General features: G+C 42.8%; 1 protein-coding gene across 1 annotated transcript in view; it reads left to right on the forward strand.

Moving 5' to 3' along the window:
* Positions 1 to 21,456, forward strand: part of DNAAF5 (dynein axonemal assembly factor 5) — a 47,374-nt gene extending 25,918 nt beyond the window's left edge. Inside the window, exons 10-13 of the mRNA XM_063428895.1 lie at positions 4,133 to 4,283; positions 5,893 to 6,049; positions 7,425 to 7,616; positions 21,224 to 21,456. Coding sequence (XP_063284965.1) covers positions 4,133 to 4,283; positions 5,893 to 6,049; positions 7,425 to 7,616; positions 21,224 to 21,375 — 652 coding nt within the window. The 3' untranslated portion in view covers positions 21,376 to 21,456. The remainder of the gene's footprint in view (positions 1 to 4,132; positions 4,284 to 5,892; positions 6,050 to 7,424; positions 7,617 to 21,223) is intronic.
* Positions 21,457 to 23,962: the final 2,506 nt, after the last annotated feature.

Consider the following 23,962-nt stretch of genomic DNA (forward strand, 5'->3'; position numbering starts at 1 on the left):
GATCTCTAACAGCTATCTGAGGAGTGGCCAGTGAAGTTATCACTAGGCTGTAATGTAAACACTGCATTTTCTCTGAAAAGACAGTGTTTATAGCAAAAAGCCTGAAGGTAATGATTCTACTCACCAGAACAAATTCAATAAGCTGTAGTTGTTCTGGTGACTATAGTGTCCCTTTAAGGAAACAAAATAAGCAAAAAATGTAAGCCTGTGCTCCAATATACATGTTGCTAGTATCTCCTGCTGTCTAATGAACGGAAATGAAACCCAAATGTAAATAAATGAAAAAAACAATGCTTGATCAATAGAACCTTAAAATACAATGTATTTACTAAGGGAAGGTCTACAAAGCATGCAACAGTGTTTAAGGAGACTTGCCTTCTCAATCATTGTTTAAGTTGATCTGTCACATTTGAAAATAGACTGTTTTGAGTGTGTGTGTGTGTGTGTGTGTGTATGGCTTTGTTTCTTTGTATATTTAAAGTCAGAAGAAAAGCTTTGAGAAATTACATACTGCAATCTGAAAAGGCATGTATAGGGCATTTAATGCAAATTAATATTGCCACAATATACTGGTACAATCCAATGATGCTTTGTATTCTGGTGTGTTCACATGTTAGCACAAGTTTGCCAGTTTTGCTTTACTTTTAACTTCACTATAGACTTTGTAAGTCCAGGTTCTAGCAATATTTGCCTTCCAATCCATTTCATTTCAGCAGAGTATCATATGAAATGTAAGATTTCTCTTGATTGGAATGCCCAGTCTTCTACTTTTTTTTGAAGCATTTGCAATGCAAGTGGACTTGCTTACACTTGTGCATTGGATGAAAACATTCTGTTGTCTCAAATATGCCATAACCTCTTCAAAGTTTGCTGTGGTTAACAGGTAATAGCATTTTTCTTTTTTTTAGTAAATCACATGGCAAATTACACTTGAACTTTATAGCTTATAGGGTTCATTATATTATTATTTTTTCCTACGCTCCATAAAAATGTATTTTCCTCTTGATTTACCAAAGCAAATGGGGGGGAAATCATCTAGCTACCTTTTCATCTCTGATTCCTATTTTTTATTAAAGATATGTAATAGAGCAAAACGTTTAGCAAGAAAATAACGTCATTCATTTCCTAGGCCCAGAGATACCTATAATATATAACTTATTTTCCTACGGGAAAGATTCAAAGTTTGCTCATTAAGTAAATGTTCTGATTGATGGAGGCAGAAGTGGGGAGCACTAGAGAAGAATTAGCAATGTTTTGAAATCGGTTAAGGTCAGCAAGAGATGAACTCTTCCTGAACGAAAGCCAGATTGAGCAATTACTCCTTTGTACAATCAAAGCCTCTCTCTGTTAGTCCTCTCCGCATCCTTATAATGATTTAAGATTTCATAATTTCTACCTCTGCATAGCAGATCCCCCCTGGAATTTGTTGGGGGTGGGGGGTGGGGGGTGGGGTTATTCCTCTTGCCAAGTTTATAGAGCAGATGATTATGTCCTGTGTTGTGTTTTACAGTTTTGTTCTACCTGGCAGTTATAGACTTCTCGAAACCTAACCGATATTGAGCTAGACGAGTACATTTAAGTAACGCATATCTAAAAATATACTGGGTTATTTACTAAAGTGAGAATTCAAAGTGAATTTCGAATTAAAAGCACACCCGACAGGTGAAATTAGATGAATTGGAAATATTCTCTAAGAGGCGACATTCACTTTGAATTTTCACTTTACTGAGTAACCCTGTTGGACTAAGACAACTAGGATGCTGATTCGTATACTAAATGTAAAAGTTTACTCTCAGTACTAAGTTTGTTTTGGTGGGAGCTATTAAGCTCTGTAGTTATGTCTTTCTATGTTTTATATTACAAGTCATGTACGAGGATTTATGTTTAATTTTCACTTAAGATTAATGGAAAGTGATATCACAAGGGGACATGTATAGAGATGGAAAAATGGCTTCGACTTACAGTTTAATATTATATTTTATGCTTAAAGGGACACTATGGTCACCAAAATAACTTTAACTTAATGAAGCAGTTATGATATATAGATCATGCAGTTTCACTGTAGTTCTCTGCTGTTTAGAAGTTAAATCGCTTTGTTTATGCACCTCCCTGCATGTGACTTGAACAGCCTTCCAAAACACTTCCTGTAAACCGAGATCTAATGTTTACATTTCACTTGTTGCACATTTTGTTTAATTTAGAATTTCTTATCTCATGCACTGTTAATAACTTGCTAGACCTTTGCGTGATTAAAGTTCAATGTACAGATCTGGAGATAAAAATTATAAACTAGGTTAACTGCTGATTGGAAAATTAAACGGTTTTCTCATGCAGGCTGTGTCAGTCACAGCCAGGGGAGGTGTGACTAGGGCTGCTTAACCCCTTAAGGACCAAACTTCTGGAATAAAAGGGAATCATGACGTGTCACACACGTCATGTGTCCTTAAGGGGTTAAACAGAAACAAAAATGATTTCGAATTGAGCAGTGAGAATTCATGATCTTTGCACCAAAACTGTTTGGAGACTATACTGTCCCTTTAACTAAAAAAAATAAAACCATGAAATTTGGTGACGTATTCATTCCAGTTATAGTAGAATACAGACATGCAAGGGCAGGTGAAGGAAAAAGATGGGTGCATGGCCTGCTGCAGATGGCCTGTAGGAGATATGCCAGATTTATTCTGTTAACTTGCCTGCTCACTGAGCTTTCAACTTGCCAATGGAAAACACAGATGTCCATTTAAATTATTAAACATTAGTGGCAAGGCTGCAAAAATAAAGATGATTTAAAGGGAAACTCCCAGTGCCAATCCGTTTTCCTGGCACTGCAGGTCCCCTCTCCCTCCCACTTCCCACTCCCCGGTTGCTGAAGGGGTGAAAACCCCTTCAGTTACTTACCAGAGGCAGCGACGATGTCCTACGTCGCTGCTTCTTCCTTCGCTCCACTCCTCCCTCTGATTGCGTCGGCCGATGGGCGAGGCTGATCCCGCCCACTGGCCGGGGAGACCTAATGTGCATTCGCGGCAATGATGCGCATTAGCGCTGCTTTCCTGTGGGGAAATAAGCGACGCTGGAGGTTCTCATACAGCGTGAGGACGTCCAGCGACGCTCTAGCACAAGTTTCCTGTGCTGGAAACCAGGAAGTGCCCTCTAGTGGCTGTCTAGTAGACAGCCACTAGAGGTGGAGTTAACCCTGCAAGGTAATTATTGCAGTTTATAAAAAAACTGCAATAATTACACTTGTAGGGTTAAGAGTAGTGGGAGTGGGCACCCAGACCACTCTAATGGGCAGAAGTGGTCTGGGTGCCTGGAGTGTCCCTTTAACTTCTGTATAAGCAAATAATTTTGAGGCCTAGGGACGCTGTTTTAGGCGGATTTTATAGTGTTAAAGTACAATACTATAATTTTATGTCTGCATTGCAGATGGGCGAGTCTCCAAAGTCTGCACCAAAACACAATCTGGTTAAATATTGGCATTCGGAATCAAATTTTACTTTACTCTGTGTTTTTCATTGCTATTTAAATGAATTTCTCAGTACTTTGAAAAGAAATTCTTGGTTTCAAAGTGCCATCTACTGGCAAAGAATAATAGCATATTTTGTAATGCTATTTTGGCAGAGTGTAATATTTTCATTTAAGTAGTTACTTATTTCTCAATATCTTTTTCTCTCTTTTTATTTTTTATTTCTTGCTTTTTTTTTTTTCAATCTCTTTTTCTTTTTGTATTTTTAAATTTTACACACACAAAGCACTGCGTTTTATCAGCGTTTGTATACATTAAATGTGATGCAAACTACTAGTCTGACTTAAATAAATAGGAATACGTGTTCTGGGTACATGCACACTTATTTTAATGGGAAAAGTGTCCTTTTTTACATAAAACTTATCCTGGTCCGAGCTGCTGTGTATTCGCTAAAATGTATTTAAGGAGAATTTCAAATTTAAGGCCAGAGTAGCCAAACTGAAAGCATAGGTGATTTAGAGAATTTTTCCAGTTCGACTATTTTGACCTTAAATTTGAAATTCACTTTGAATTGACCTGGGATTCTCACTTGAGCGAATAGCCCTGATCGTTTAAGTCTAGATGTCACCATCATATTTTGTAACTTTTTCCTTTTCCTTTACATTCCAGAGAGTTCCATAAGCATTCTGAAGCAATCATAAAGGAAATATTGATCCCAAACCTCAAATGGCATGCTGGCAGGACAGCGGGAGCCATTCGAACCATTGTTGTGTCCTGCTTGTGGGTTCTCCTGCAGAGTGAGGTCCTGTCTGAACAAGAGGTACAGAAAAACATCAATTGGGTTGTCTTAATTCTCCATCATTTACTGTAACACACACGTTGACTGTGCAATCTGAATGTATGTTGTTTGTTGAAGAGTGCATGTTCTTCGACTAGGAATAAATAGTCATTTTAGCACCGTCAGTTATATACAGGTTCTTATAACATACTCAGCAATCCAAATGTGGGCGAGTTTCACTCTGCCACTATGTTCTACATTATTGATTATGTTATCGACATTTTACAAAGCTATAGTTTCATCATCACAAGTCAAATGGGATTGTTTGACATTTAAAAAAAAAATCATAGCGCATTCTGTATAATGCATGTGTAGAAACCTAGAAGGAAAAAAACAAAAAACACTATCCGTATCAGATCAGTTAAAGAAAAAAAAAAGTTGTATGTAAAAAACAAAAATAGAAAATAATAGTGATATATAGCAAATCCTAAGCAAACTAAGGAAAGCTGTATTGATGAAAGAAATTATGTCCATGAAATCAGCCAGGTTCAAGAGACAAAAATTCCTGGCACGGATTTCCATTGCCTAGCACTGGATTGCAACGGAGAACGCAGGATATCCGTAGGAGGAATCCGTAGGTTGATTTTTCGGAGTGTGTTTTTTTTTTTTTTTTGTATCTTGCTTTATTCGTTCTGTCTCTTTAACATGCACATCCTTCTTCATGCAAATGAGACACTCAGGGAAGCAATGCTTTGAACAGCTTATCACCGCTTAAAATATGAAAAATAATATTTTTATTTGAACATTGTTACTTCATTGCTGCTATTTTAATTTGGTGTGTTCCTTAATAGTTTTGTTTTGCTTTAGTTTGCATTTAGGATGGGCCATTCATATTTCCCTTTAGCACTGGCTTGTTTTGTGGGTTTTTTTTGTTTTTTTTTTATACGAAATGGTATTGTGTAGGGATTGCACATTTGATCTTAACATTTTATTCATTTTTTATATAGTTGAGGACATTTTATGTGGTATTCCTTGTTGAAAAGCTCACTGCCTTTCACATGTCTTGAATCGTTACCAATTAAAACAAAACCTCTTTTCTTCCTCAAGGGCTAAATAGCTTCTAAAGCGCTGGGTGGCCAGCATATGCTAATTGGCCTGAGTCACTCTATTATCCCAGCCAGTATGAAGTATAGCTCATTGTTTGATAGAATAGATTTCTTTAAATAAAACATGTTACTGTTCTGCGGACATTTTAATTAGTCGTTGTTCCTAATAATCCCATAAATATGTCCGTCAGTGGTTTTCCATTTAGTTAGGATCTTTCCTGCTCAGATTCTGCTTTTCTAATCACCTCCTTTCCAGTTTAGCAGAGGACATGAGATAAAATATACTATATTGCAGATCTTGTACAGCGCTGCAGAATCTGTTGGTGCTTTATAAATAATAATAATATTAGTGTGTGCAGTGGCGAGTCAATTTCAATTTGTGTAACTTTTTTGCTGACATGGGTTCCATGTCTCTTATGGATAAATTCTATCTTATTGGAAGTACTAGAGAGCTTCAGCAAGCTACCCTGCAATGTAGTTTAACGTGATCATTCACATAGTGCAGCGACTCTATGGGTTTTAATGTCCTCTCCATTTTTCTACAGATTTTTCAAGTAGAAGATGTTTTAGTGCCTCAGGTGGTCACCACACTGGAGGAAGACTCCAAGACTAGTCGACTGATGTCCTGTCGCATTATCCAAACTCTTCTCAAAGTCTGTGTTCAACGGCTGGATCCAGATAGACTAAACAAAATATACCCCGGTAAAGTATATTGTGCTCTGCAATCCGCTTCAGAATTGTGGAACGTGAGAGAAAATATTTCGATAGAGCATCTAATACATCTGCATCTATACTGCAGATTATAAAAGAAATGTACCGTGTGTGTTTGGTTTTAATTTTCAGACTGCCTAGTATAAGATGGGGCATGTTGTTGCTTATACATACATCGTGTCTCTTTTACCATCTCTGATCAGGCAATAAACGTACGGTATCTCTCTGCTTCAACTGCAAGAGATGTTTGTACAGGGGCTCTTTGGATACCTCTGCACAGTCAGCATTTTTAAATTTGAAGCTGACCTCTCTTGTGCAGGGAATACAACGCAATGTATATTTAACATCTTGGGCAGAGGTGAATCATTTTATTGCAGTCTGGTTGCGTGCTTTTTTTTGGGGGGGGGAGGGGGGGTTTACGCTCTGAAGCAAAGACAATCAGTCGCATGTAAATTTTAAGTGAACCCTTCATCAGTTTAAATACTTTGTTGGGGGTAACATGACTGACTTTGTACGATTTATTTTTCCACATTAAGATGTATCTGTTGAAAGAAGACACTTCATTATAGCCTGTTTGACCTGTATATCTCTTACTGCCATAAGTGTAAATTGAAAGATCTTTCTCTATAGCTATATGCTCCTACCCAAGGTTTTGCAAAAACATACCACGATTTTAATGGTGATGCTGCACTCTAGGAATTGATGGGTATTTGCGTACATTATTCGGGTCAGCTGTAGCTCTACACATCTGTACAGTCAATTTCTGGAGTCAACTATGGTTGAGGAGGCAATCGATGGAGCTTACTTTTGCTCAACTGGTTGTAGCTGGAAGCCAGACCCACCCTTCATCTTTCCAGCCATGTGTTTTAAGAGCTTTTCTGGCTCCCACCCTACCTGAGCAGAATGCTCTCCCCAGCTGTTCCCACCTCCCATAACCTCCGATCCAGTACCAGCACTTTATTTTGTCTACCTCAATACAAAAAGAAAGCGGCCCGATCCTCCTTTTCCTACAGAGCACCACAATTATGGAACGACCTCCCGCACACTTTAAAATCTTCCCTAAGCCTAAAGTCCTTTAAGAGATCCCTCTCTACATACCTCAAAACAGAATGCACGTGTCATGGTTGATTATATATTTCTTACCTGTTCTATGTTAAATTTTGTATGTATTGTGTATTAATATTGTTTTTGTATTTTATTGTACCCTATTGTATCAATGCAATGTTTTGTGGATCCTGGACATACTTGAAAACGAGAGAAATCTCAATGTATCTTTCTCTGTGAAATATTTTATAAATAAATAAAATAAATACATCTTAATAGAACTGCTTTTTATGTATTAATGTGTCTGTCTTTTGTTTTCCAGAGCTTTTAAAACGACTTGACGATGCCTCTGATGAAGTCAGAGTAACTGCTGCTAAAACCTTATCTCTCTGGTTTAAATGCATCAACAATGACTACGACAGTTCAACATTTAAGGGTCATCTAGAATTTCTATACAGAGGTCTTTTAATTCACCTTGATGATCCGGATAACTGCATCCAATCAACAGTATTAGGTAGGATATATTTATCTGTCAGATTGTAATATTTGTCATGTAATTCTGTTCGTATGTCTACCTATCCTCATATGAACATTGGATTTTTTTATGCGCCCCAGGCTTGACATCAATAATGCATTTGCTCAGATAATACATTTTTAAATAATAGCTGCCAGGTGTCACCTTTTCAAGTTGGCCAAGTTTTTCTTCCTTGGGAATGCTATTGGTTATAGTATTTTGTAAATTTACAAACCGAAACACAAGTAAAATCCGCTTCCCTCCACCAACAGAACCAAGTTCTATATGCTGGCATTTTTATCTACAAAACAATGGGATTTTTCAGAGGCCTCTTCTAAAATTGTGTTTATGTACTTAATCTCAAAATGTTGCCAGCCAGGAAACTGCACCATTCACTGGCAGTACTATGACAGTGCCACACACCCCAGTCTCTTAAATAGAACCCTTATTAAAGCCCTGGAAATGGAGCTGTTAAGTTTGTACATGCCCCCTTAGTCCCAGGAGGTTCATGCCACTTGATTATGGGGCTTGTCAATGGTTTGCAGCTTTACACATTTTGACATGTCCCACATTCCCTCTGCTTCGCATAGTTATTTTCAGGGGTGTTGTTATTTTGTGTGGCTGCCTACGTCCCAGCATGAATATGCATTAAAGAAAGCCTCTGAGGTGAGGCTCCTTCCTTTCCTTGTGCACTGAAAACTTAAAGGGCCACTATGGTCACCAAAACAACTTTAACTTAATCAAGCAGTTTTTGTGTATAGATCATACCTTAGCCACATGTCTCTGGCTGTGACTGACACAACCTGTAAGAAAATGGTTATGTTTTTAATCAGATGCAACTTTAAAAGTTTTCTTCTCCTGCTGTGTAATATGATTTTTAATTACACACAAGAGGCTCCTGTATGGTCTTGCAATCTACTAGCAGAGCAGGAAATAAGAAATTCAAAATTAAACAGAATTTGTAGTAAAAGAAGTGTAAACTTTAGATGACTCTTTACAGGAAGTATTTAGGAAGGCTGTGTAAGGGGAGGTGTGCCTAACACTGCATAAAAAAAGTGATTTAACTCCTAAATGGCAGATAATTTAGCAGTGAGACTTACAGAGGCATTATCGATAGACCAAAACTGTTTCATTAAGTTTTTAAGTTGTTTTGGTTACTACAGTGTCGCTTTAACGCTAGCCCAAATGCATCAGGGCACATGCTAGCAGGGCCGGATTAAGAGCACATTGGGCCTGGTGCTGACAATTATGATGGGCCTAATTACGGAATCTTATTGACCAAAAACACTAAAACAGTCCTACCTCCCAAGCGTCATGTATCTGATGGAGATGGTGCTGTAGGAAAACTCATAGGATGCAGCTATAAGAAAACATACTCTATGCTAATCTCTCTAATTTATGCTTTCATCTTTCAAGTAAATCCATACCCCTAACAGCAGTGAAGCAGGAAGTCAATGGGCAGGATAAAAAGTTGGGCCACTGCTGCGAATCACGTGACCAGACCTGCCAAAAGGGGAGAACATGCCCAAAAAGGGGGCATGTCTGTCCAAAGAATTTGAAGGACAGCCTGGCATGAATGCATGTCAGGCTGCCCACCAATCCTGCAGGGTGTCCAATTAAGGGCATATTATGCAGGCAGCACCCTGAGCTTGACATAAATGCGTCTAATGATGCGCTCACTCCATGCTTTCTAAGGACTGTCCCCTAGCACTCACTGGTCCACTTGTCTCCTTACCTTCTTACTAGCAGGCAGAAGTTCCTGGTATATAGTCTGAGACAGAGAAAATGTGTATGTAGTGAGTGTAGAAGAAAGGGGACATGCCACAGTGTTAGAGAGACCAACGTCTGCATTACCTAAACTAATTTTATTGTCAGCCAGTCCACATAAGTTTTGTTCACATGCATCCCTCTTAAGCTTCCAAAACTTAAAGGGACACTATAGTCACCAGAACAACTACAGCTTATTGTATTTGTTCTGGTAAGTAGAATCATTCCATTCAGGCCTTTTGCAGTAAACATTGTCTTTTCAGAGAAAATAACTCCACTGGCCACTCCTTAGATGGCTGCTAGAGGTGCTTCCTGGGGCAGCACTGCCATTCAGTGTCTCCACCCTCTGCATGCAGACACTGAACTTTCCTCATAGAGATGCATTGATTCAATTTATCTTTATGAGGAGATGCTGATTGGCCAGGGCTATGTTGGACTTGTGCTGGCTCTGCCCCTGATCTGCCTAGTTGACAGTCTCAGCCAATCATATGGGGAAGTATTGTAATTTGCTCAGACCACCACTTCTGATGTCAGCAGACAGTCAGTTCAGAGGCAGAGCCAGCAGCTGCAGACCTGAATATTAGTTATATTTTACTATACTTAGGGAGGCAAGAAGGGGCCAGGTGGTTTTAACATAATCGGGTCAGAAATACATGATTGTGTTCCTGACCCTATAGTGCTTCTTTAAGCAAGAGTATGTGAAGAGTAGTTAGGGTTGCCACCTTTCTTGGAAAAAAAATACCAGCCTTAATCATTTGTATAATCACAAGGAGTGACATCAGAGAACATTCTGTAAAATCACCAACAAACTACTCACAGTTTGATTCTGCTGTATAGATGGATTGCTCCCAGTGTCTCAGTCTCGCAAGTCACTCAGTGTCCCTATGCATTACAGTGTCAGTGTCCCCATGTCGCCCAGTCCCCTAGTCTCTCAGTGTCCCTATGTGTCCCAATGTCTCAGTGTGTCCCCATGTCACTAGGATACTGGGGGACACAGTGAGACATGGGGACACAGTGAGACATGGGGACACAGTGAGACATGGGGACACAGTGAGACATGGGGACACAGTGAGACATGGGGACACAGTGAGACATGGGGACACAGTGAGACATGGGGACACTGAGAGACCCGGGGACACAGAGACCCGGGGACACAGAGACCCGGGGACACAGAGACCCGGGGACACAGAGACCCGGGGACACAGAGACCCGGGGACACAGAGACCCGGGGACACAGAGACCCGGGGACACAGAGACCCGGGGACACAGAGACCCGGGGACACAGAGACCCGGGGACACAGAGACCCGGGGACACAGAGACCCGGGGACACAGAGACCCGGGGACACAGAGACCCGGGGACACAGAGACCCGGGGACACAGAGACCCGGGGACACAGAGACCCGGGGACACAGAGACCCGGGGACACAGAGACCCGGGGACACAGAGACCCGGGGACACAGAGACCCGGGGACACAGAGACCCGGGGACACAGAGACCCGGGGACACAGAGACCCGGGGACACAGAGACCCGGGGACACAGAGACCCGGGGACACAGAGACCCGGGGACACAGAGACCCGGGGACACGGAGACCCGGGGACACGGAGACCCGGGGACACAGAGACCCGGGGACACGGGGACACAGAGACCCGGGGACACGGGGACACAGAGACCCGGGGACACGGGGACACAGAGACCCGGGGACACGGGGACACAGAGACCCGGGGACACGGGGACACAGAGACCCGGGGACACGGGGACACAGAGACCCGGGGACACGGGGACACAGAGACCCGGGGACACAGAGACCCGGGGACACGGGGACACGGGGACACAGAGACCCGGGGACACGGGGACACGGGGACACGGGGACACAGAGACACGGGGACACGGGGACACAGAGACCCGGGGACACGGGGACACAGAGACCCGGGGACACGGGGACACAGAGACCCGGGGACACAGAGACCCGGGGACACGGGGACACAGAGACCCGGGGACACAGAGACCCGGGGACACGGGGACACAGAGACCCGGGGACACAGAGACCCGGGGACACGGGGACACGGGGACACGGGGACACGGGGACACAGAGACCCGGGGACACAGAGACCCGGGGACACGGGGACACAGAGACCCGGGGACACGGGGACACGGGGACACAGAGACCCGGGGACACGGGGACACAGAGACCCGGGGACACGGGGACACAGAGACCCGGGGACACGGGGACACGGGGACACAGAGACCCGGGGACACGGGGACACAGAGACCCGGGGACACGGGGACACAGAGACCCGGGGACACGGGGACACAGAGACCCGGGGACACGGGGACACAGAGACCCGGGGACACAGAGACCCGGGGACACGGGGACACAGAGACACGGGGACACAGAGACCCGGGGACACAGAGACCCGGGGACACGGGGACACAGAGACCCGGGGACACGGGGACACAGAGACCCGGGGACACGGGGACACAGAGACCCGGGGACACGGGGACACAGAGACCCGGGGACACGGGGACACAGAGACCCGGGGACACGGGGACACAGAGACCCGGGGACACGGGGACACAGAGACCCGGGGACACGGGGACACAGAGACCCGGGGACACGGGGACACAGAGACCCGGGGACACGGGGACACAGAGACCCGGGGACACGGGGACACAGAGACCCGGGGACACGGGGACACAGAGACCCGGGGACACGGGGACACAGAGACCCGGGGACACGGGGACACAGAGACCCGGGGACACGGGGACACAGAGACCCGGGGACACGGGGACACAGAGACCCGGGGACACGGGGACACAGAGACCCGGGGACACGGGGACACAGAGACCCGGGGACACGGGGACACAGAGACCCGGGGACACGGGGACACAGAGACCCGGGGACACGGGGACACAGAGACCCGGGGACACGGGGACACGGGGACACGGGGACACAGAGACCCGGGGACACGGGGACACAGAGACCCGGGGACACGGGGACACAGAGACCCGGGGACACGGGGACACAGAGACCCGGGGACACGGGGACACAGAGACCCGGGGACACAGAGACCCGGGGACACGGGGACACAGAGACCCGGGGACACGGGGACACAGAGACCCGGGGACACGGGGACACAGAGACCCGGGGACACGGGGACACAGCGACCCGGGGACACGGGGACACAGAGACCCGGGGACACAGAGACCCAGGGACTAGGGGACACAGAGACCCAGGGACTAGGGGACACAGAGACCCGGGGACTAGGGGACACAGAGACCCGGGGACTAGGGGACACAGAGACCCGGGGACTAGGGGACACAGAGACCCTGGCTGGAAAACAGACACATGGGGACACTGGGACATATAGGGACACTGGGAGACATGGTGACACTAGGCACACTGGGAGACATGGTGACACTAGGCACACTGGGAGACATGGTGACACTAGGCACACTGGGAGAAATGGGGACATAGTGTCTCCGTGTCCCAATGTCTCAGTGTCTCCTAATGTCCCTATGTCTCACAGCGTCCCCATGTGTCTCAGCATCCCCATGTGTCCCAGTGTCCCCTAGTGTCTCAGTGTCCCCATGTGTCCCTGCTGCCTTTCCCCCTATCCCTCACTTACCTGAGCTGTAGAGCTGCTGTCTGAACTCTGTGCTGTGTTGCTGCTCCCCCACAGATCAGTAAGTAGTAGAGAGAGGCAGGGATATTCTGTAACTTCCTATCCCTGCCTCTACCCACACACAGTGACCCCTACTGGCCGGTGCTGGTATTGCAGAGTAATCTCCATTTATTCGGAGAAAAATACCTGCATTTGTATTGCCGGTATTGCTGCAATACCGTCATGGCCCAGCAGCCTCAAATATTGGCTGTGCCAGTAAAATACCAGTCAGGTGGCAAACCTAAGAGTAGTGTGTAAAAAAAAAAAAAAATTTTTTTTTTTTTTTTTTTTTTTTTTTAAATGGGCCTATTCCATGGGCCTGGGCCTGGAGCTGCAGCTCCATCAGCCCCTATGTTAATCCGGCCCTGCATGCTAGTTGTAAGTGGTGAGGCTTAACAGCATAATGTAGCTCACAGTTTGTAAGATTATGAAATCTGCTACTCGGCAGCATTATATTGTTCAGCCTTGCCACTTATGGCTAGAATAGTGCTTGTTGGTTAAATAATGAATGGCCCTATAATAGCACAGTTGCGGGCATTCGGGCTGAGAAATGGGTCTAGTAAAATGTTGAGAACCACTCTTGTGAAGAAAGAAAAGAGGTTGAGAAAAGGAAAGTATGAAAAAATACCCCAAGAGAAGGAAAAGATACATCGGAAAACATATTGGTGAAAAGAGTGAAAGCTCCAAGTCTATAGCCACTTTTTATTAGCCTCTCCAAATTTTAGGTGTAGAACAGGGTTTGGCAACCTACGGCATGCGAGGCTTCCAGTCCACATACATGTACATAACACCACAGACAGCAACACACACACCTCAGAAAACCTACGCAATCATCCTTAATACAACAGAACGTTCCATAACACACATACAGTGCCTGCATTCCTCCACTCAAAGACACACATCTACACACCCAAAACCACCCAAAATATACACTTGCAGAACTCCATAGACATTCCACACACGCTAGCTTATACAGCACACATATACACACATAAAATCTCACAAAGCAGCCGCAACATCCATACATAATACAAACAGAATTCTCCCAACATAATTAAATGTTTCCTTAAAAAAAATAGGGTCGGACACCCGGGGACATGTTTCATATATGGTGGACATGCCCACGGATCAGGCCATTCTGGGGTAAAGTAGAAGAAATAGTCAACAAAAGCACAGGGACACAAGTGCCCCTAGCAGCAGAGCCCTACTTACTACACATCTTGCCTCTCAACCAACTGAAACCTGTACGCAAATTAATGTTCTTAATTATAGCAGCACAAACGATAATTGGCAGGTACTGGAGGTCAGATCTGCCCCCTCCCGTAGAAGAGGTACTCAGTCTGATATCCACTAATGTGGCATATGAAAGATTTGCTACACCTCAGGTGTCCACGAACGTGCAGACTTATGACCTGTGGCAAAAGTATAGAGCGCACCTCCCTTCTGTCAGAGAAGAGCCCATGACGATCCACGTCACGCATTAGCATGCACCAATAGCACACATACGGGCAGCCCGGACGGAGCACATCGAAAGATAAGCACACACTACTGCAGCAACAATCCATAGTACTTGCCATTCACTGTATATAAGTTCATGTTTCCATATATAGAATTTATTTTGTATTGCTTTGTTTTATTTTCTGTGTATCTGTTGGGTACATCACAAGCAGGGTACCGTAATGGACAAGTTCAACATCACGAGGGACAACCTCGAACGCAAAACTTAACACGGGTAAAATGTAAACCATGTTAAACGTGTAAAATGTAAAAGGTGTTAAAGGACCACTCTAGGCACCCAGACCACTTCAGCTTAATGAAGTGGTCTGGGTGCCAGGTCCAGCTAGGGTTAACTAATTGTTTTATAAACATAGCAGTTTCAGAGAAACTGCTATGTTTATCAATTAGTTAAGCCTTCCCCCTAATTCTCTAGTGGCTGTCTCACTGACAGCCGCTAGAGGCGCTTGCGTGATTCTCACTGTGAAAATCATTATGAATGCTTTCCTATTTGACCAGCTGAATGCGCGCAGCTCTTGCCGCGCGTGCGCATTCAGCCGACTGGGAGGAACGGAGGCGGAGAGGAGGAGGAGAGCTCCCCGCCCAGCGCTGGAAAAAGGTAAGTTTTTGCCCCTTTCCAGAGCCGGGCGTGAGTGGGTCCCTGAGGGTGGGGGCACCCTCAGGGCACTCTAGTGCCAGGAAAACGAGTATGCTTTCCTGGCACTAGAGTGGTCCTTTAACTACAGGCAACAGTAGTTAAACGATGAAAAATGGCCACTGGGCCCTTTGACCTCCCACTCCTTATTTCTTTATTCTGTATCCCTCCCAATGCCTTGCGATTGTACTGAAAATAAAAATTGTCAATTTAAAAAAAAAAAAAAAAAAAATAGGGTCGGTACCCTAATAATAAAGGACTTCAAAACTTGACTTCAGCTCAACACTGCCAGATGTTTGTCTATCCATGGTATAGCAAAGCTCTGTGCAGAATTTGGCCCCTTTTGTCAGTCTGCTAGTCTTGAACCCTCCAATAAATAAGAGCTTGGTATTACTTGTACCTCCTACTAGAGGATCATGGGAAAAGGATGTTACTGTGGAATTGTTCTCTCAGTACCACACCAGCATCAGGGGCACTTATTACGGTAATCAAAATAAATAAAACCGAACAATAAAATAAAAAAATATGCTACTAGTGGTAGACACTTTTCAGTGCTTAATTTACACATGTTAACCCAAAATGACGGTTTCCTCTTAAAGGGACACCCGCAATCTTATGTCCCTATAAATGTTAAAACTGCAGAATATCCTTGGATATATGAAGAAACGGGAGGAAAAAAAATCCACATCTTTCATATCGTATAAACTTCTGTGAATGTAAACTTTTACTAAACTGTGACTGGGTTTCTAAATTCCGTATTGTGGTGAATAGAAATCCAAAGGGCTAAACTGTGGTAAATACTTGATCTGGAAAAACTCTACAGCTCTTCTCTTGCTGCAGCTTTACTATTTTGGCAAATGGCAAGGGTTTGATGGATTTATTAAATGGACATTACAGGCATAAAAATAATCTATAAAAACTATGTGTGTGTGTATACATCATAGGTATTTGATAACTGCATATGTATGTGTCCACTGTTCTGCTTGTAGTACTGTTTGGATCAGTCAGTACAGTTAGTGTATGCTAGTGTGTAAGATAATGTCAGAAGTAGTTAGGGGTAAAGAGTGCTTGGTGTAACCCAGCTTGAGGTGGGTTATAATTGTGGCATACGAATTATTGAGTTTAGAGTTAGAGTGGGTTTACATTTCATATTTGGGTACAGGGCGAGGTTAGGATTATTGAAAGTGGGTGGGTGTAAATTTCATATTTGGGTTTCATATGTGGGTGTAAATTTCATATTTGGGTACGGGGGAGGTTAGGATTATTGTGTTTAGGGTTAGAGTGGGTTTACATTTCAAATTTGGGTACGGGGGAGGTTAGGATTATTGTGTTTAGGGTTAGAGTGGGTTTACATTGCATATTTGGGTACAGGGGGAGGTTAGGATTATTGTGTTTAGGGTTAGAGTGGGTTTACATTTCTTATTTGGGTACAGGGGGAGGTTAGGATTATTGAGTTTAGGGTTAGAGTGGGTTTATATTTCATATTTGGGTACAGGGGGAGGTTAGGATTATTGAGTTTAGGGTTAGAGTGGGTTTATATTTCATATTTGGGTACAGGGGGAGGTTAGGATTATTGTGTTTAGGGTTAGAGTGGCTTTACATTTCTTATTTGGGTACGGGGGAGGTTAGGATTATTGTGTTTAGGGTTAGAGTGGGTTTACATTGCATATTTGGGTACAGGGGGAGGTTAGGATTATTGTGTTTAGGGTTAGAGTGGGTTTACATTTCTTATTTGGGTACAGGGGGAGGTTAGGATTATTGAGTTTAGGGTTAGAGTGGGTTTACATTGCATATTTGGGTACAGGGGGAGGTTAGGATTATTGTGTTTAGGGTTAGAGTGGCTTTACATTTCTTATTTGGGTACGGGGGAGGTTAGGATTATTGTGTTTAGGGTTAGAGTGGGTTTACATTGCATATTTGGGTACAGGGGGAGGTTAGGATTATTGTGTTTAGGGTTAGAGTGGGTTTACATTTCTTATTTGGGTACAGGGGGAGGTTAGGATTATTGAGTTTAGGGTTAGAGTGGGTTTACATTTCTTATTTGGGTACAGGGGGAGGTTAGGATTATTGTGTTTAGGGTTAGAGTGGGTTTACATTGCATATTTGGGTACAGGGGGAGGTTAGGATTATTGTGTTTAGGGTTAGGGTGGGTTTACATTGCATATTTGGGTACAGGGGGAGGTTAGGATTATTGTGTTTAGGGTTAGAGTGGGTTTACATTTCTTATTTGGGTACAGGGAGAGGTTAGGATTATTGTGTTTAGGGTTAGAATAGGTTTAAATGTAGTATTGGGGTACATGGGGTTTTTGAGTAGTTAACCCTAGAACTAAAGATACACCCCGGGCACCATTACAGCTTTAATGCATTTGATAGATTTTGACCTCATTAATATGCCTTATTATTTACATGCTAAAATCTTTATAGGTTTTCCATAACATAATTGTTTTGCAGAATTCTGTGCTATAAACCTGCTTATTTAGCCACACCCACTCACTGCAGAAAAATACCTCCTTATCAAAGATATGCTCACAGCTCAGCTCAGATACTGATTGTACTGAATGATCTGAACCACAAATCAACCAAGGACACCCTGGGAGGCATATAGCATGTCTTCTGCAGTCCACTCAGCCTCCCGTGATTGATATTAGAGCTGCAGTGCTCACCTTGCTCCTCGTACAAAACAATTCCCGTGTGAGCGGTTACTAGTGGGCAAATTAGAAGTGATCCCTTACACTCACACACCCTGTTACACCCTGCAGCTCTGCTATCAAGCATAGGAGCCTGTCTGGACGACAGAGGACAATGGGCAGGCTCTCGGTGCTTATCTCTCCCCATCAGCCCTATTGAGCTCCGAAAATGCACATAAGCGCTAAATACAGATGGCCATAGGCAGGTGCCTACTCTGCCTAATGGGCAATCTGGCCCTGACCCTGTGAGAATTGTGTAAAGAACATCCACTTCACAAAATGAAATATGTATTGGTACAATTATGTCACTTCAATTATCATTAGTGTTGTATCTTCTATGATGTAAAAGCTAAAGAAGCTCGTCTAATCTACTTTCTGGGAAGCTGAACATTACCTCTGCATTTAGGTTTAGTCTGCTAAATGCCATGAAGAAACGCCGGCTGGCTAGCTTGTTGAATGTTGATATCTACTTTATTGCATCCAGTTATTCTCTCCTGGACCTTCGTTTTTTACTCTGTTGATCTCTTAATCCACGAATGTCCTTTTAATATCAATAGTCTGAGCATTTGTTTGTTCCATTTATTTATTAAAATCTGCACAGAGCATTCTGAACTATCTGTCTATACTATCCAGGTATGATTACTTTGCTTTACCATTCCTTAAGCTCAGTAGGGTGTTTTTTTTATTATTTTTATTTAAAGGGGGGCCTAAAAGAACATAAAATACGTGTCTAATACTTTACATCTATTATGGTGTCTTATTCATTGAGGGCGCCCTTTTTACGGTGTTAATCGGATAATGTGCAGATCTTGGGGAAAGAGGTGTCACGGAAATAGAAATTATATTCTGTTATTTTGGCCTATATTTGGCAGTTTAACATTAAGTGGATACTATAAACAGCTAATGACAAACATTTATTCACCATTTGGTGAAATTACCACCTGTCAACACTAGGTGACAGCATATTACATGTCTTGGAGTTCATAATGTACAAGAACTGTCATGAAAAGATATGGCCTTACAAACATGAAGGAATGATGCCTTAGTTTGACTGACTAATGGTTTTTAGGGAATTCACTTTTCCAAATACAAATCTGCAGTTCCTTTGGTATCTTGCATTGGAAGTTCAGTCTGTCTGACTGCCTTGCAATTGTACCCACCCATTTTACAGCGCTACGGAATCTGATGGTGCTATATTAATAATAATAATACCAGATCTTGGAAGTGCTTCTGACACCAGTTTTTTGATTTATTTATTTTTTCCATTAATAAGGAATAAGTGCCAAACCAAGCCTGTCCTCTTACCTGTGTCGCCATTATTGTGAATGATACAACCTATCATTTGTTGTATCATTTCGTCCTTGACTTCTGCTGCAGTTCTGCTCCTTTGTGTATGCGAAGAAAGCAAGCAGTTTAGAGATCGGTTACCTGTTTTAAGATTATTCGTGTGGACTGGCACTGTTTCAATCAAGTTCAGTATTACAATGTTTTAAAATCAAACACTGGATTTTAACATTACAGGCCCATGGGATACAAGTTTGTTTTCCTTTCATATTCAGCTACACTGCTGCTGAATACTTTGTTGCTAATAAAAGCAAATATTTTGTCCATACCTTGTAGTACAGGGGTGCCCAAAAGGTTGATTCCCAGATGTTTTAAAACTGCAACTACCATGATGCCTTGTCATTCTTAAGGCATGCAAAGCATCATGGGAGTTATAGTTCTACATCTGGGGATTTATCTTTTGGCACACCTGTTGTAGTAGAGAAGGGAGATCTATCTTGTATGTTGTATATAACAGAGCACTGATTTAGGGATATCATCTGAGCATTTACATAATGAGAAATAACAATGTATAGCTGGTGTTTAAGCCTGGATCCCAAAGAACTTTGCGTATCTTGGACATTTTAAAGGGGTATCTCCCATTTAACGTGGCGTTGATTTCTCTGTTCTATTAACTTGCTGCTGCTCATCCAGTGAAACATTTTCTTTGTTTATTCTCACTGTGCCATATAATGTGTTTGTGTTGGACATCAGCAAAGCCCCAGCTGCTCCCGAATTTCATGAGTCTAATCTAAAAAAAGAAAGTGTCTGTTAAGACATTAACTCTGTCAACATATCACGATGTACTTTTGCACCAGTAATTCCGTTCCCATGTTACCACTCCTGGTGCCATCAGACACATATTAAAATATGGAAAAGTACATTTAAGTATTTGCCAGGTATATCTAGGGGTCTGAATGTTAATATTTCCCCCCAAATTAAAGGTACACTCCAGATACATAAAGCACTTCAACTTGCTTGCTTGCTGAAGTGTTTATGTGTCTGATGTCACCGAAAGGCGTCCCCAGCTGTCATTCAGAAAGCCAGGTATGTCAGTTTCACAGCGCTAATAGAAGTGGCATGCAAGCTGGGCTAGCGGTGCGCCTGCCCTTCCTCCCTTCTCAATGAGCTGTATTACATAGGAAAAGGCTTGCAAAGGCTGCATACAACAGGTCTGCTGCTTTTGGAAGTGGTGTTTCACATACTTTTAACCCCTTAAGGACCAAACTTCTGGAATAAAAGGGAATCATGACGTGTCACACACGTCATGTGTCCTTAAGGGGTTAAAGAAAATATGCAGGAAAAAAAATACATTCATGTTTTCTTTAGGGCTACTTAATTGTTAAATTAAAAAATATTCAGTGGCGTGTACCTTTAACACTATTCATTTTATTGACATCTGACAGGATTAACCCCTTAAGGACCAAACTTCTGAAATTAAAAGGGAATCATGACATGTCACACATGTCATGTGTCCTTAAAGGGTTAAAGGCCGAATTTAACTTGTGATTCTTGAATGTTTTCTCATCCACCAAGCTATATCTGTGTATGAGTAATCTTTGTGTTTACAGACAAGCATATAGGGAGGGATTATTCACTAAACACTGAACCATGAATTTCAGGATTTAGACTAAAATAGTCAACTTGTGATTGAATAAAATTAGAGATTTGTTCCAAATCTACTTTTATTTTTTATTTGCCTATGTTTTGCAGTTCGGTATCGTTTGTTCCAATTTGGTTTTTAGTTAATACAGATCAAGTAGACCACATTTTCCCAAAATTAACACGTGGATCAAAGAAGTCAGACTCAATCTCATTATTTCATTTTTGTAGAATAATAAAACTAAGCATTGTAGTTTATATAGGGCACAAACAGAAGGATTTGCTGAAAAAGAGTTCCATATTACTTACTGGCTCAAGATTGTTTTAGACACCCATAAGCACTTTCCCTAAAAGTGACTGTGCTTCACACGCAAAGCAATACTAAATATGCCTTTATTTTGTTTTCTCTTACAGACGTTTTGAAGACTGGAAGCTTTCTTTACCCCTCCTTGTTAGCCCAAGAAATTGAAGCCGTTCGCCATAAACACAGAACACCAGCATACTGTGATCAACTTCTACGTCATATTGAAGAGCTTAGGCTCCGTGAACCATCGGCAGCCACGTAACAGCTATTTATAAAGTTATGGAGACAGTCACAAGGGGAAAAAAGACATACTGTTGCAACAATGTATTTTAAGAAGAATTTTATTATAAAAAAAAATTATGATTTTTAATGACTGTTTTGTAACCTTTGATGTTTTTACTGTACCGTTTCATCAGAAGTCAGCTTCTTTTTTTTTTTTTCCTCTTTGAGCAAAATATGGTTTAGTCTCTTTCTGCAATAACCAGCCACACCTAACCTTAATCTAAGCAAAGTGCAAGTGAGAGCCCTGGAACGTAAGTTGACATTGAATAAAGAAGTACTATGTCTATACATTTATGTAATCCATAAATAGAATTGACCCGGATGATAAGCGGTAAACCAGCACCTGAAGGCAATAGCTAGGGGAAAATTGCATATATCTACTCTTACTACTACTCTTCCTACTCTTACTCTTGCTAAATAAAAACAAAGTGACAAACAGGAAGCCCAAAACGGCTGGGAAAACTGCTTCTTTGTCTGATATTTTGACTTAAGTGTTCTAACTCGTCCACCAGATTGCTACAACTTTATACTGAAAGTTTATATGTACGTATCGTATGAAAGGACGCCATTTAAAAAATATTTTCTGTTTCTTTTTGCTTGAATACATTTGCCTAGTGTCTCTCTGAGTTAATAGGGTAATCCAGATGTGGACAGCGAGATTACGGTTTGTTTTGTATCTGTCATGTATAATTCACCGGTTTCTCGCCTTACCTTGACATACAGAAGAAGCTGACTGAGCTGTTTGTTTTTTTAGTTTTTAGTTGTTTTTTTAATGTATTTTTTTTTTTTTTTTAACAGAATGTGTTACTTTAAATGGTGGAAATTAGACTCGTACAAAAATTAGTGTCGGCCAGTTCATCTGAACCAAATTCCTTTTAATCCAGACTCAACTAACTCCATTTACCTGTGGAGTCAATGAATAAGACCCACAGGTAAATCCCAGGCACATTGGTTATTTTGGGGGTGAATTAAAAGCAATGTGATTTGGACAAAACAAGGCTACTGGAACTAGTGTTTGTATCTGTAACGGAGCTCCGTGTACTCCGACCGAGTACCCTCCGTTGACGGATGCTCCTAGCACTCTCAGAGGACTCCAAGCACTGCAGATGACACCACAACCACCGCACGCTCCACAACCGCCGTAGCTTAACTGGAGCCGCACCGTCTTCCTTCCACCCTGGAATGAACCTCCAGCATTCAGGACCGTTTGGGGAAGACCTCTCCTCCAGGATAGCGTATCCGGAACAAGCTCTTAAAAGAGCTAAGTGATTAAGCTCAGGGGAATATGCAGAGCATAGCAATCCCCAGTGTGATACAGCAATTCCCTCCAATAACGAGACAAGGCTACGTTTTGAAGGGTCAAGAAGAACTGAGGACTGGAACACCCAGCCTGCTTTTTATTAGAAAAAGGTACACACAGGACACTCCCAGGGGGAGGATGAAATTAACCAATCATATGCATGGTAACACCCCCACGTCTCCTCCCCGCAGATAACCAGTTAACATAATTAAAACGTACATTATTTTACCCAAGTTCTGGATGTACCCCAAAAACAGGGGTATCCCCAGATAGCCCTTGTTCAGGGGACCAACATAACTAAAAATCAGTCAATTCGGATGAATGGTTCGGGAGATACAGAGTTCCAAAGTTTTGACCGACCGCACAGACCAACTAGCCGAAAATAGTTCCATGAGTTTTGGCCTTGCGGTCGGTCTCCGTTCGCACGGTGAAAAGACACGAAAATCTTGCCATCCATTCAAATCTTGGTGTTCGCTGAAATCCCCATAGACGATTAAGTATAACTACCGAACGGTGGGACGTTCGGTAGTTTCAGTACGAATTTATGAAGGTCTGGAGGACTCAGCGGTGTTTGCCTGTTTGCGTATCCGTTTTTAGTTCCATGCGGTTACAGGCAAACACCGCTGTTCGTGCGCAAGATGGGCGCGAACACGTGTAAAGTCCCAAAATGGCAGCCACATATTCAGAGCACAAAGAATTCGTATGAAATCATACGAACGGCTGCATTCTCCAGTAATGGTATTTCCATGCAATATATATTTGTATAAATCCCCCGGCTGTTCGGTTATATTAGCAGTCCAGACCTACAGCATAGTTAAAGGGCTAGAGTTAGCCTAATACAAATCCATATGCCCAAATATAGTGTTTAAAGTGCAATACAGTCCAGGACCATAGTCGCAGGGGAGGAGGCAGGCAAGCAGGCCTCTCCAGGACAAAGTGGCGAAGGGCACTTCGTCACAGTATCCCATTAATACCATGGTAGTATGCTAGTTACGATACAATATATTTTTTCACTCTTACATCATTTGTGCCATGTTTTTGTCACATTTAATATTGGTAAATTCAGGATCAATGCACTCTCAGGTGACTGTGTATATACCACTATGTATCCAGAATTCTCCTCTGGCTCCAGGCATTCCATTCATGTGCTCCTTCCTGATCACTAACATCCAAAGGCAAACCACATCCTTACATCAGAGGGTACGGTGCGCTCCCTAGCATCCCTTCATTTACAGCTTATATACATCCTTATTCCTATTGGCATACA

This window comes from Pelobates fuscus, chromosome 8, assembly GCF_036172605.1.
Source record: "Pelobates fuscus isolate aPelFus1 chromosome 8, aPelFus1.pri, whole genome shotgun sequence".
Taxonomy (NCBI): Eukaryota; Metazoa; Chordata; class Amphibia; order Anura; family Pelobatidae; genus Pelobates; species Pelobates fuscus.